The 13,585-nt window shown below is 40.5% G+C and overlaps 2 protein-coding genes across 2 annotated transcripts in view; both read right to left on the bottom strand.

Annotated features, from left to right (window-relative positions):
- The window catches only part of LOC145493835 (uncharacterized), a 165,361-nt gene that overhangs the window by 91,997 nt on the left and 59,779 nt on the right, over nucleotides 1–13,585 (bottom strand). The gene's annotated exons all lie outside the window — the stretch shown is intronic.
- LOC145493819 (CUB and zona pellucida-like domain-containing protein 1) lies at nucleotides 1,130–13,510 on the bottom strand. The gene is made up of 10 exons (XM_081473291.1): nucleotides 11,535–13,510; nucleotides 10,049–10,402; nucleotides 9,059–9,085; nucleotides 8,155–8,520; nucleotides 6,928–7,029; nucleotides 5,860–5,907; nucleotides 4,565–4,930; nucleotides 3,886–4,108; nucleotides 3,109–3,374; nucleotides 1,130–2,260 (listed from the first exon to the last, which is right to left on the bottom strand). The coding sequence occupies exons 1-10, from the start codon at nucleotides 11,617–11,619 to the stop codon at nucleotides 2,082–2,084; spliced, it is 2,016 nt and encodes a 671-aa protein (XP_081329417.1). The 5' UTR covers nucleotides 11,620–13,510; the 3' UTR covers nucleotides 1,130–2,081.

The following is a 13,585-nucleotide window of genomic DNA, read 5'->3' on the forward strand; positions in this document are numbered from 1 at the left end:
GTTATGACGTCATATGACGTAAAATGTCGTCATTTGATCCGCCATCTTCGATTTCACTATTTGTGAAAAAACGGAAATTAATAGAAAATCAAGCCAAAATGCTTATGGAAGGTAACTATACGAGTAATATGGTCAAGTGATATTGTCAGTAAGGTGCAGCTATTTTTAATTTAAAACTGTGTGTATCGAGACTCTTGCCGAGATCGTGGGCCCGTTATAATTAACTCAAAGATAGATTAAGCGGATGAAATTGATCGAATGTAGGGATATTTGATCAATTTAATTATCCGCTAAAACCTCGATTAACGTTTGCTAGAAAGCGGGGATCCCATGTTAAGCGGGGCGTTGGGGTGCTAAAGTTACCATTCTAAGACCGGCAAACAGACAAATTAGCGCTATAGTGACTTAAATAATAATTGTCATCATATCACTTTAAGTAACTTTAGTCCATGAAGAAATTTGAAAGATTTCATGCCAGATTAGCCTTAACTATCAGCACAGTGGGGGGAAAATGTTCCTTTATTATTGTTCCAATCGGTGCAGCCCTGAAAGAGATCTTAACCCATTGACTCCTGGCGCTTTTCGACATAAACACATTTCTTGGGACATCTTGGAGATTTTTAGCCTGGATGTGAGCCAGGTTAGCTCCAATCTACTTAGAAAGGTATTTCCAACATGATAGCATGCCTTTCCTTCCACTAGCACCGCGTTTTACGACATTTCTGTTCGGGCATGCGCAGAAATCTACGTCTTTAGGCTTTTAAATTTTTTTCGCCTTTCCTTCTTCTCTTTTTCTCACTTTTTGCGGTGGTGATTGAACTTCTCCTGAGCTTGCTTCCAGTTCAAAAATTTCTGAGAAAGCATCATTGAGACGGGCAATTTTTACCAAGGAGTAGCTAAGTGCAGTCGTAGGAAATTTGGCTCTGAGTTTTTCACTCAAATTTCTGAGCATTTTCGTGCATATCTCAGGCTCCATTGAGCCGATCACTCTGATCTGCGTATCATTGGTCAGACCTTTTCCTTCTGCAGAACTTGAGTATATATGATGCCAATTTTGGTCTAAGGTGATCACGTCAGAAGTGGAACAAAGGCCAACGCTCGTCACGGCACAGAAACCAATTATTATTCTAACACCCTAAGTGATACCAAAATCCTCAATTTAAACCCCTTCTACAATAACGTTTGCGGAGTATACCGTTCCAGAATCCTTTAAGGATATTTGGAAATCATATTCAGAAGTTTGAAATATGAACGAAGTATTGCTACATTTACAGCTGTGACTCAAAGACTTGGTTTGTACGGATTTGTGATAGCTCTGATCACACAGCCTATATTGGGACAACTTTAAGGAAGGCCCAGATAAATAAACTAAATTAGCTAATAAGATGTTGCTTCCTTGAAGAAATTCAACACGTTTGTCAATTGTAAAATACGCCACGTTCTGTACTGTTCTTCTTCTTGTGGTTAATACTGTATAGTGCCCTGTTCTCCATTTCCATTCTGTCCTTACTAATCGCGATAAGTTGATGAAACTCTCTACTAGTGAAAGTTTAGTCTACTGCCCGAAAAAGATTTCTTCGCCAAAACGTACGCGTAGCTTTTCACACAGCCCAATCAATTTAGGCAGTCCATACCAAGCTGTATCATAACTTATCATTCTAGAGAGGTCTGAGCAAGAACAAAGATTGCAGATTCCTTTTCTTCCAAAGGAACAAGTCGACCAAGTTTAAAAAAACAACATCCTAGGTTACCTTTTAAAGACCTTCAAAGGTACTGAGATGTTTGTTATAGAGATGAAAAATGAAAAAATGTTTGTGAATCAGTGAAAGTGACTTGAATGTAAATTTGCTAAGGTACTGAAAATCTGCTTCCACTATACAAGACCCAAATAAAAATCTCTATACATCAACTAAAGATTAATTCTGTTTCTTAATGTATTTGTTTTTTTCTTGTTTTTTTGTTTTTTTTTTTTCCCTTGGAAAATGAAAACAATTCAATTTAAAAATTTAAGATACAGTGATCTTTCAGACCACAACGTCTTGTTCACGTCTCACTCGATGATCCAGCTCTATGAGCGAGATCTAAGAATCATCTGAAATGATAAGGGTTTCTTCCTTTCTTGTGGATTTGCGGCTTTGGCTGATGATGATTACAGCAATGATGAGCCCGATGGCAACAGTCCCCAGCACTCCGACCACCACTCCTACAATTATGACCATGCTGTCGGTGGACTCTGACCCAGAATCGTTGTGTTCCTTAGCTGTGGAGAGCAAAACGGACGTTTTATCAACTCGGATCATAAGTTGACAAGTGAAGATAGTGCAAGTGCAGCCAACCCTCTGTTTTGAATCCAGTTAATCGTGGTCCGGCCAAAAATAAACATTTCACTGTGAATAATAAGCCATCGCTCAACAGACAGAGGCTACATTTTGTAACCCCTATATCAAGACACAAGGTTTGTTTATAATGTTCGAATGCCTAGTATCAAAATAAGACTTCCTTCTACCACCAAGGCTACAGATGACCAATTTCACACAAGCAGCGCGGGATATCCCCCTGCACAAGGAATTTGTAACCTCCCTTTTATGAGCTAGTTCAGGTCATAAATAGGGTATAGGGAAAATCGTAGATTGTGTTCTTAAATAGGATAAGGGTTTTTGCAAGCGGACCTCAAACCCTGCCCAATTTTTCTGGGAGTGCCCCCACCCCGTCCCCCGGTTTGTGACTAAGAGTAACAGCAAATAAATTAATTAGAGTATGGAAAAATTGAATTCGCAAATTACTTCATCAGATTCCAAGGCTTAGCAACCCCCTCCCAGGGACTCGACGAAATAATAACAACCAAACTATCCGATGCTTTAATTTTAAAATAAATTAAAACTGGTTCTCACCACGTTAGTATAGTTCGTCGCTCGCTGACTTCGCGCAACCCCAATAATACACTGGTATAATAGCTTATGACGAAACCATTTTTGATTTAAGTCGGACCAATTTTTATATATCAATATAAGCTTCATGAAATGAAGAAACTTTTTAGGTAAATTAGGCAGCTTTTTTAATGGTATGTTAAGCTTTAAGTGTCAACGTGTCATCGGGAAAAAAACTTACCATCCTCGTTGCCAGTCATGAACTTGGACTTTAAAGGTCCAACATACAAATCAGCACTCATATCTTCCTCGGTTGATCTCCTTCTCCTCCTGTTCTCGCCACATCCCCTGTCGCATCGTGATCCAGCGTCATCTGTGCGGCAAACCGTCAACTTGCAGTGGATGTACACATCATCTTGCCTTTCTTCGAAGCGAAAAGCGGCAAGATTGAAAAACTGCTCGGCTTTTTTTTCGTACTGGTATTCCAAGGTGTTATCCCGCGAGCAACTGGAGAATGGAACACAGCAATATAAAAATTAAAATTATCCATCTCAAACAATGTATGGGGCATGGATAGGTCTATCATAGCCATGAAAAATGGTTTCACAGAAAGAAAAAGAAAAACACAAGGTTAAATTACCTATAATGGAGTAATAAGATGAAGTAACAGAAGAAATTGATGCGACCTTATATTTTGTGGGTTACCGCCTAGCAACATTCTTTCAACTTTACCCACAAACCCTGTGCATATGGAGTTTTTCTTCTCTATTTATCTTTTATCTCTTCGAAAACAAGAAGTCGATCCTGCACTTTGTAGCCTTTTTGTTCGAATAATGGACACCAAAGAAAGAATATTGCTAATCAGATTTACCTCTCGTGAAATTTCCTCTGCAGTTCTTATCAGTGTGTCAAGTGCGGCCGAAATTTAAGACGTATTGTATAAAACAATGATTTGGTCATACACCCCCCAGAGGTCATATATTTGTTTAATATGCTATCTATAGCAATAGTAACTTACGCGTCTTCAATGATAAGATGGACGGGAGTGGAATCGAAGCTCGACGATGCTGTGGCTTTGCAGACATCCGGGAACACAACCAATTCCGAGTCACCAGACTCCACTCGGAAACCAAAGTACATCCTCTGACCCAGACCAACCGCCTTTGGAAATTCAGTAAGGGTGACATTGTTGTTTTCATCCTCGTACATGTCCATGAAATAGGTAAAGTTCCCAAATCTGTCTGGAAAAGGAAGAAAAAGAATACTTTAAAACAATTACTTGCAGGTCTCCAAGAACAGATGGTATTCTTCAGATAACGTATTAAAATGCTTTAGAGCGCACAATAGGTCTGCAGGTTATTCGCCAAGCATTTTCCATAAATTTAGTTCATCGTTCCAGATAGTTAAAAAATAGAATATTTCATTAATACAGGCTGACACCTTGACGGGATTCGAACCCATGACTTCCCAGATTCTGGTCGCCAGCGGGCGTTGGGTACTGAGCTACGAAGAGATTCATGTCGAACTAGGCTAGACCATTTACCAGGTTCACATGTGACAGTCCTCCTGCATACCGCTAGGATAGGTAATTTTGTCGAAAGTCGCGTTAAGTGTCGAAATAAAAAAAGAAGATTTAATGGTAAATCCAGACAATGTTTCTCGAGAGCATGGATTTGAAACTCTATTTACCAAGTTACCTGCGTCTGTAATGACAAGCGTAGACCTTGGACTGTAAGACACTTTGGAGATTACAGCCTTCTTGTCGTACCCACACTTAAACGGTATAATTTCCGTGTGCACACGAGTAATTACTTCATCATCAGCCGGCTGACCCGCTTTAAGGTAAACCTTGTTCGTGTAAAAAATCTTCTCGCCATCGTCTTCTTGTTTAGTCATGCAGGCTTCAAGTCCAAAAGTGAACTTAATCATGTTCTCGTCCTTATAGCTGGCAACACAAGCCTTGTCTTCAAGGTGAAGGACAGAGTCGTTGATGGCAAGGCCAGGGAAGTCTGAAATCTGTAAAGATACCTCGATGTAGTCAGGTCGGCAATCGACTTGTATTTCTGTAAGTCAAACGAAAAAGACCACGGTTAAGGGAAGATAGAAATTGTAACCAACGAATAATCATTTTCGCAGCTCCAATAATTCACCTACTAAAAGTGGAATCTATGTTATAAAGATTAACAGTCGTTTAGAGAGAAGGGTAAAAAAGAAAGTAGCGGATTCAAAAATCGTCCTGGTAATTCTGCTGACCAGTGACACAAAGGCGCGCTATATAAGGAAGTCTTCCCTGGAAAGACGAAGGCTCATTTGTCAGTCACCGTTGACCTGCGAGGGTCAAATTCAAAATGGCGGGCGATTTGAATACACGAAATGTAAGCTGTAAGTGAATTAAATTGCCTTTGGTGTCTCTACTTGTCTCTGTTTCAAGGAATCATGTTTTCAAGAGGATTATAAACTGATATTGTTCTGATGTCTACGCGAATAATTGTTCTACAATTGGACCCGGCTAATTCGAACCGTTTATTTCGAATTCCCCGTTATTTGGAACTCAAAACTATTTGCCTTGGTTTTGCTCTTCAGTTATTTACTATGGACTATTTCTAATTCCTATTTTTTCGAGCAATTTTTCGTTTCCCCTGCGAGTTGGAAATAGCGGGGTTCACATTTGTAATGTCAAGTCCGATCCCAGTGGGTATTGTAGAATACTGTCAGAGCGTGAAGCAAGCATTTTGTGGGTGAATTCAAAATTAGGGGGAGAAGCTTATGCTCTTTTATAACGCGCCTTCGTGTTTAAGCTAACCCAGGATAAGCGAGATTTTTTATTTGAGTCTTGTAACTTGATAACCATGATAATCATGAGAAAATCAACTCATGGGTATCCTTTCCTTTCCTATATGAGTATGGGGCTCCACTTGGCGGCCCTTCGGGCGGCCGGAGCTCGAAGCATGGAAAATAACTAAACGAGTCGAGTCAATTTACTGCGACTTACTTGCTTCAGAATCCAGTGTTATGTTTCCGCCATCGTAGCCCTCAGGAACTGAAAACCAAAACACAACCAATCAAAAAACGCGTGGATCACTTGAGGTAAATCAGGCAGCTTCTCATAGTAAGCTTTTTATGTTTGGCATTTTGTATCGCACATGAGACCTATATGAATCGAAATGAGGGCATATGAGGGAGAAATATTTCGGGAATTCGTGTTGTTGTTGTATTGTTGCTGTTTTCTGATGGAGATGAAAAGTATATTTTAAAGAACTATCCAGCCATGTCTAAACACATAATCAATCTTTTATCTGCCGAGAATGCATGACAGATCCATATTTGTCCCTAGATGGTCGATAATAACCATATTGTTGGATAGTAATTGAAAAAGGGCGTGTTTTATCCACTAAACTGCTCTCAGTAACTGCTATCGTTGTGTCGTTATGTCGAGGAAACAATGTAAGTCTCCAGTTTTGGTGGCTTTTAATACTAGTAGACCAGAACACCACGATCCTATACTACATACGACGATAGTAAAGGTCATATTTATTTGCGCCAAAATAACCAAACGTTAACTAAAACGTTACCTAGGAAACCGCGCGTAATGCCTGTAATGAGTATGTTAACTCGCGGTAAAATGAAAACACATTGCAAGGCTATCAAAATTACTGCTGTAACATTCTTCAGACAGTCTATCAGACAATCAGTGTGTTAGACAGTATGTCAGACTGTACTGTCAATCAGCAAGCCAGCCAGTCAGACAGTCAGACTATCAGTGAACTAGCCAGGCAGTCAGACAGTCGACTGTCAGTCAGCCAGTAAATCATACAGACAGTCAGACAGTCATACCGCCAGACAGTCGGACAGTCAGACCGACAGACAGTCAGACCGTCATACCGTCAGACCGTCAGACAGTCACACAGTCAGACAGTCAGAAAGTCAGCCAGTCAGAAGGTAAAATTAAAAACTACTGTTTTGCTGAGCACAAGTTTTATTACTACCTGGGGGAGTTTTGACCTCTTGCCTCCATGATTTACAACGAAAAAAGTTGAGTAAAAGAGGCTGACACACTTACTTGGACTCGGAGCTTTACAGACTTGCCCTTGAGCATTGAAACCAAGTGGACCAGTATTCGCTTGAGGGCAATTGGTTTTAACTGCAGGGCATTCTTCAGGAGCTAAGAAGAGAGTAAAGAAAAAGAGACAAAATTAGACTACTTTTAAGACGACTTCGTGACGAACCTAGGGGGGGGGGGGGGGGGGAGGAGTATACCTTGGAATTATTTTTTGCGAGAGCTTCCAGCCTCATTCTCTGAATCACGAGTACATCTCAGATCAAGTGCCACATTTTTTTGTAGCAGTTTTCAGACCTGTCGTTTCCATTGGCACATTTACGAGTTCGCCAACTACTTTTCCTTATCACTTTTGAAGTCTACTCCACACCCAATAAATTTTAGACTATAAAGGCATACATGTACGGTCACTGTAGAGCACACGGGGTGGACTTAACCGCCATGTTTTTACAAACAAGAAACAATAGGAGGATATGTATTCATATTCTCTCCTCAGTTGCTTTGAATTAATTCCGAATATGAACCTAAATCAATGCCACTTCCCGTAACAACTTACGACATTTTCCTGTACGCTCAAGGCTAAATAGCTAAATGTAGTGAGGTACTCTCGCCAGCGGTAGGACGAGAAATTTGCTTTCATGAGGAAGGGGCCCTATACATCTTGAACAATTATCATGCGTGGACAGTTCTCACGCGGAAAAGTGCGTGGTAAGAGTCGACAGTGTGGACCTCCTGTCCAAGTGGAGATGATAAATCATACAAGGCTAAAAAGTACGTGCGCAGCAGTTTTTTCGCGTGTAACCCTTCTTCACTGTGACGTTTAGTCTAACATGTCACTCATGATGTGAGTTTCTTGCTCGTATGCCCCTACTGGTGATCACATATTTTATCTAAATATTCTATTTTATTAGTTAGATAAGTTCGATTGTGAACAGATATAAGAATCGCATGTTTCAATTTGCCCCGCAAAGAGTTTCAGCTGCGGTGGTTAACCGTGTTATTTTCATACGTTTAAGACCATTTCTCTCAGGCAATGAATTTACTAACTGTTGCGTTACAGATAATAGCATATCACAACATATAGTGTAACCCTTCCCCAAATGACTTTTTAAGATGGTTACCATAGTTCAGTTAATTACATACATGAGTGTCTTGTAATATTCTTGCCTAACAATTAGGAAATATTTCTATCGTGTTCTACTCTAAAAAAAAAAAAGAACAGAACCTCACCGAGAGCTTTATACGTTGCATAGAAACCAGGCCAGTTGTTTTTTCTGTAGGCGCTAAACCTCAGGAACATCTCATTCTCGAAAGAAGCAAATGAATATAACTCCTTGCATCCGCACAGGACTTTAACATCATTCGTGATGTTTCCACGACGCTCGCTGATGGTGATGCTGTCATCCCCACAGCTCCCTTGACGGGAATATCGATGATCTTCAATACCAAGAAACTGGATTGCGAATTGCACGCGATGCCCTCGAGGGGCTATGATTGTCCATAAACACGTTTCGTCAGCGTTGTAGTTGTTCGGAAAGTTTGGGCTTGTTAGCACTCCTGATAGTCGTCTTAGCTCGATGTTCACGCCACAGAGACCTGGAATTTTATCGCAAAAAATAGAAACTACTACCTCATGAACTTCTTATATATTGCCCGTTGTGTTTAGTTAAGCGTTCAATGAATTTTATAAAGGACTATGTACTAAGACTGTTTGAGGCAAACCATAAAAAAAATATCGAGATATTTCCCCTTAATTTTTTAATTAGCAAATAAGATTTTCTGGCACATTTTCCCCTCGATTATTGTGACCTCCAAGAAAGTAAAAAGTAAAAGATTATAAAGGAAATAGGAAGGACCACGTTACCCAGGCATTTTACAAGAAGTGATGACAAATTACAGCTCTTGACTGGTGTAATTGGATACTCAAACAATCAATAGTGTATTAGTAATAATAGTGTAGTAGCCTAATATGGCTAACTGCTCGAGGTCACGTGATCACACGTTCTTGTGTTTTTTTTAATTCCACACACATAATGGGGTTGTCACTTTGCATGCAAACGCTCCAAAGTTGGCGAACCATGAGACATACTCAGATCAGTGTTGCAATTATGAATGAATCAAGGTAGAAACTTACTTGGTTGGGGTGTGCATTCAATTTCGCCTGTAGAAGAAAGCAAACACAAGATTACTTGCGCTTTAAATAACAGAATAATCAATATAGTTAGCAAAGTAGACAGAAGCGGAATTGGTGAGAAGAAATTTAAAGATATGTTAATAGTTTTAATAGAGATTTCCTCGCTTTGTTTGTTCAGCTCATTCGCTTTGGTAAAATCGCAAATTTCTTTTAAGGTTAATTATTGTTTCGAATAAATGATTAGACTTTTTTTATGGCAGCTTCGCAAAATCTATATATTAGATACGTAAACAAGTGGATGAATATTAAATTTAACTGACTGACTAACCGACCGACCCACCGACTGACTGACACACTGACTGACTCTCTAATGCACTGATTGTCTGACTGTGTGACGGTGTGACTGTCTGACTAGCAGACTGGCTAGCTAGCTCACTGATAGTCTACCTGACTGTCTGACTGTCTGACGGGCTGGCTTACTAACTGACAGTATGACTGTCTGACTGGCTGGCTGGCTGACTGACAGTCTGACTGTCTGACTAGCTCACTGATAGTCTGACTGTCTGACTGGCTGGCTTGCCGACTGACTGATTGAATGACTGTCTGACTGTCTGACCGTCTGACTGGCTAGCTCACTGATAGTCTGACTGTCTGACTGGCTGGCTTGCTGACTGACAGTCTGACAGACTGTCTAACACACTGACTGTCTAACACTCTGACCGTCTGATTGTCTGACTGGCTGGCTAGCTCACTGATAGTTTGACTGTCTGAGTATCTGACTGTCTGACTGTCTGACTGTCTGACTGTCTGACTATCTGGCTGTCTGACTGTCTGACTGACTGATTAACTGCCTGCCTGCCTAAGTGATTAGCTGACTGGCGCATTAAAACGGACAGAAAACCAGACAGGCAGACTTTGTTTTGGGTCAACTCTTCCCTCAGTAAGAAATTGCTATTAAGCTGGCACCAAGTAGCAACCTTGCACTCTTACCAGGATCAATCGGCCTATACGCAATTTTAAGCTCGTCATTCACGCTGAAAACAGCAATCACCGTTTGAAGGAGAACTGTGCTTCCGCTGGAGAACAGCTTAAGAGAGCCAATCACACACGAACCATACTTGCCAATCACAGGACTTGAGGTATCAGCACCGTCACGGATCATCAAATAGTCATCCTGCCCGTTTAGTTTCAGCGAGTTGATCGTAATCTCGAGCTGGAAATTTTCTTGCGCCTGGATTATCCAGATGCAGGAACTGTCAGTAGAGCCATTCGGGAATACTGGCGTGGAGATTTCACCAGGGACCTGAGCGTCAATGGCAATATTGGTATTCGAGGGAGAACAGACTGGAAAAAGATTAGCAAATGCCCTGTCATTGCAACTTCTGTATTTGAGGATGAAGCCTTAGGCCTTGTAACCAGTGGTCATAGCATACCTCAAGTGCTTTAACTGTAAGTCAGTTATATTGTTCCCGGTGGTTCTATGCATGCGTGACGTGTGTAGCGGATGAATGAAACTTATTGCGTGACTATTCAAATGATAGCTATTGAGAGACATGTTGTCTGATCGTCAGTCTGACCTGCTTTACAATATTCTATCACGTGTAATTTGTACTTTTGCTCAGGACAACAAATCAGTCAAATCATATTCTGAAGGTCTTCATTACCAACCGAAATAACAGGACTGGATATGTTATTGCACTTTTGGCGCCTAAACATCGACCTAATTAATAAGAAAATTAACTATTTCTACGTTTTTCTGCTGAGAGGAAGGTCGAGCAGAACTCTAGTCCAAGGCATTGTAAGTTATGCCTCAAGTCAAAGTCCAATTGTTTATGATCAATTTGAGTCTGTTTACTTGTAAAATACTGTAACAGTATCATGAGTGGCCCTTTCCACATTTGACACGATTTGAGCAAAACATACACCACGTTATAACATCATGAGGTGTATTCAAATCGATCAACACCGCACAGCTAGGTCCGCACAGCCTGAAGTCAGAAACTTCAAGATAATACAAATTTGCTTTTAACTTTAAACATGCAAATTGTTACCCACAAAGAATGCAAACCATGTGGGCAGAATAACAAATTAATTTCAAAGCTATAATAATCTGTTTCAAGGAGTGTTTGTTCGGTGTCTTCAGTCTAATGATCTCCAATTCCAGTTTCTTATTGAGATAAATAGCGACCTTTAACAAGAAGTTCTGTCACGACACAGCTTTATTTACTACTACAATAATGTTCTTGGTTAATGTTGAAGTGATTTGTTTAATAGTGTTTATATTCGCACGTACACATACACAACAATTGCACGTTTGAACACGAGCATTGGTAAATGAGAAAGGGAAAACTACGGTCGAACTTCTCTTTACGGAGACCTTTGCTGGCTTAAATTACAATTTTTACTCGGAATGAGTTTTTCGAACGTTGGAAAAATCAAAGTTATTATTATTTTCTTAATCTCCATCCACTCATACCTGCAATATTTCCTTCTGCTTCTTCTAGGAATGGTGCGCAAACTGCACCCAAAATGAGCAGCTTTGAAAACAGCAGCAAGTTCATCTTCAACCCAGGCCGCAAGTGGTCAACTCACAACTTGCGTGAGATGAGAACTGATTTTCGCCCTTGAAACAGCGTCCGCAGACTGACTTGTCGCTAAAAGGTCCTCCTGTGGTTCCGTTTGACTGATCAGAAAACAGAGATGTTGAATATTCTAGACTAGACTTTGGCATGCGCCACCTGCACTGCGTACTCGTTCTATGCTCGATCATTCAAACCCTTTGCATTACCGCAGAAAACATCCGAATGGGTCTCGGTATCACATTACAGTTAATGTGTAGCATGAATGCCAGCGCCTAGTGATAGAATTGGCATCTTGTTTTCATATGCCGTGGAAGATCCAGTCAATTCATCGATGGATAATCAGAGTAGGAACAAAAGATCTGATTCAATATTAGTTTGTTATTCGCTTCTTTTGTGCTAATTGCACCACGCTTATGTATTGTCCGTGTGAAAGCCCATATGATAATGCTGTACGGTCTCTATGTTATAAAGTCAGTTCTCTCTTAAATAATAAGAATAAAACAAGAATAACTAGTTAACAAGGAACTGTTTCTGGTCCCTGCAGACCGAATCTGTAAAATTAGCTTTGAATGTTTACACCAAGCTTACCGCTTTATTATATGTGTTTGACACGAACCGGAAGATACTAAACACAGGTAATTTATGCAAATTATGCAGAGGTGTCCCTGCTATTGCATTCCAACTGTTTGTTATTAGAACACGCTAGTGGCTCTCCAAATGAAGACAGAACCTTTTCCAAGTTTTCCTATCTAGTTAAAAGTTATGCGCATTGAGCTGGCATCATGCAGCTATTCAGGTTTTCGTTTTCGCATGTACTAGTCAATTAACTTAAGCAGACTCCATTACCGACCACGCCACTTTTGCAGTGGTGCCAAAAAGACTGTTTAATAAGACGATGAACACGTTATCAGTGAAAAGGTTTTAACCTCAGAATTTGAGTTTAAGACGTCCTCTGCCTCTTGTCATAGTTAGTAACCAACTATGACTATTAACTATGCTCTTGTGAAGGTGATTGCTTATACCCGGCGATAAGTCAATGAAATTCTGAGCTTGTAAACGAAGATTGCACGTGGTGATAGGGAAATAGCACCATTTAGGCGAAGACTTATCCTTTATTGAAAAAGACAATAGATAATTAAGCCATTTGTTATTTTGCAAAGATATTCGGGGTAAATTTAGCGTGACAAAGCTCAACCTGATACAAACGTGCTACTTCTGTGAAATACAGCGATCTTCATGATACTTCCACGACTGTGAAGGAATTCCACCAAATCATAAAAACCATGATATCTATACTCTCAACTTTTCGCTTACAGGAAGCTACAGGACGGTTACTATTCCCTTGTGCTTCTTGATTGACGTTACACCGGTATTTGGACTGAGAAGAACATTTATGTTGCTCTCGTTCAGTGGGAGCTATCCTGCGCAAAGAGAGCACTTGGTCAAGTTATACACTGACCTATACAAGGGGAATTAAACGGGTCAACTCAGTTAGCAAAACGAGACCAACAAAACGTTTGAGCTTTGCATTTTGCAGGAATTATACTATTTCAGCCCTGGCCTCAATGAGATGTGGGTGCAGGCCATGATCAAAGCCGCGGCAAAGAGTTGATGGTCCTGAAGCAAGCGGACACATGATCAAGGAAGCAGTAAACAAGTCATGTCACTTTCGTGCTTATGCTTGGAAAATGCATGTGTTTCTGGTACAACTATTCCACACACGTACCAGCCAGTTTCCTTTCCTAGGGGAGGGGGGGAGGTGGTGGGGGAACGAGACTGGTTTGGGAGCCTACACCAACTAAACTTCTAAATAAGTCAGCTAAGCGTGAGGAAGTAAGCGCAATTTACCTGGGGTTCGATTTGGTGCATTAGGCAGGGGATGACAATACCGATCTTAACAGTCCTCGTCTGCCGAGATTTCAACAAAAATGGTAGTCTAGTTATT

The sequence above is a fragment of the Orbicella franksi genome, chromosome 7 (genome assembly GCF_964199315.1).
Source record: "Orbicella franksi chromosome 7, jaOrbFran1.1, whole genome shotgun sequence".
In the NCBI taxonomy this organism is placed as follows: Eukaryota; Metazoa; Cnidaria; class Anthozoa; order Scleractinia; family Merulinidae; genus Orbicella; species Orbicella franksi.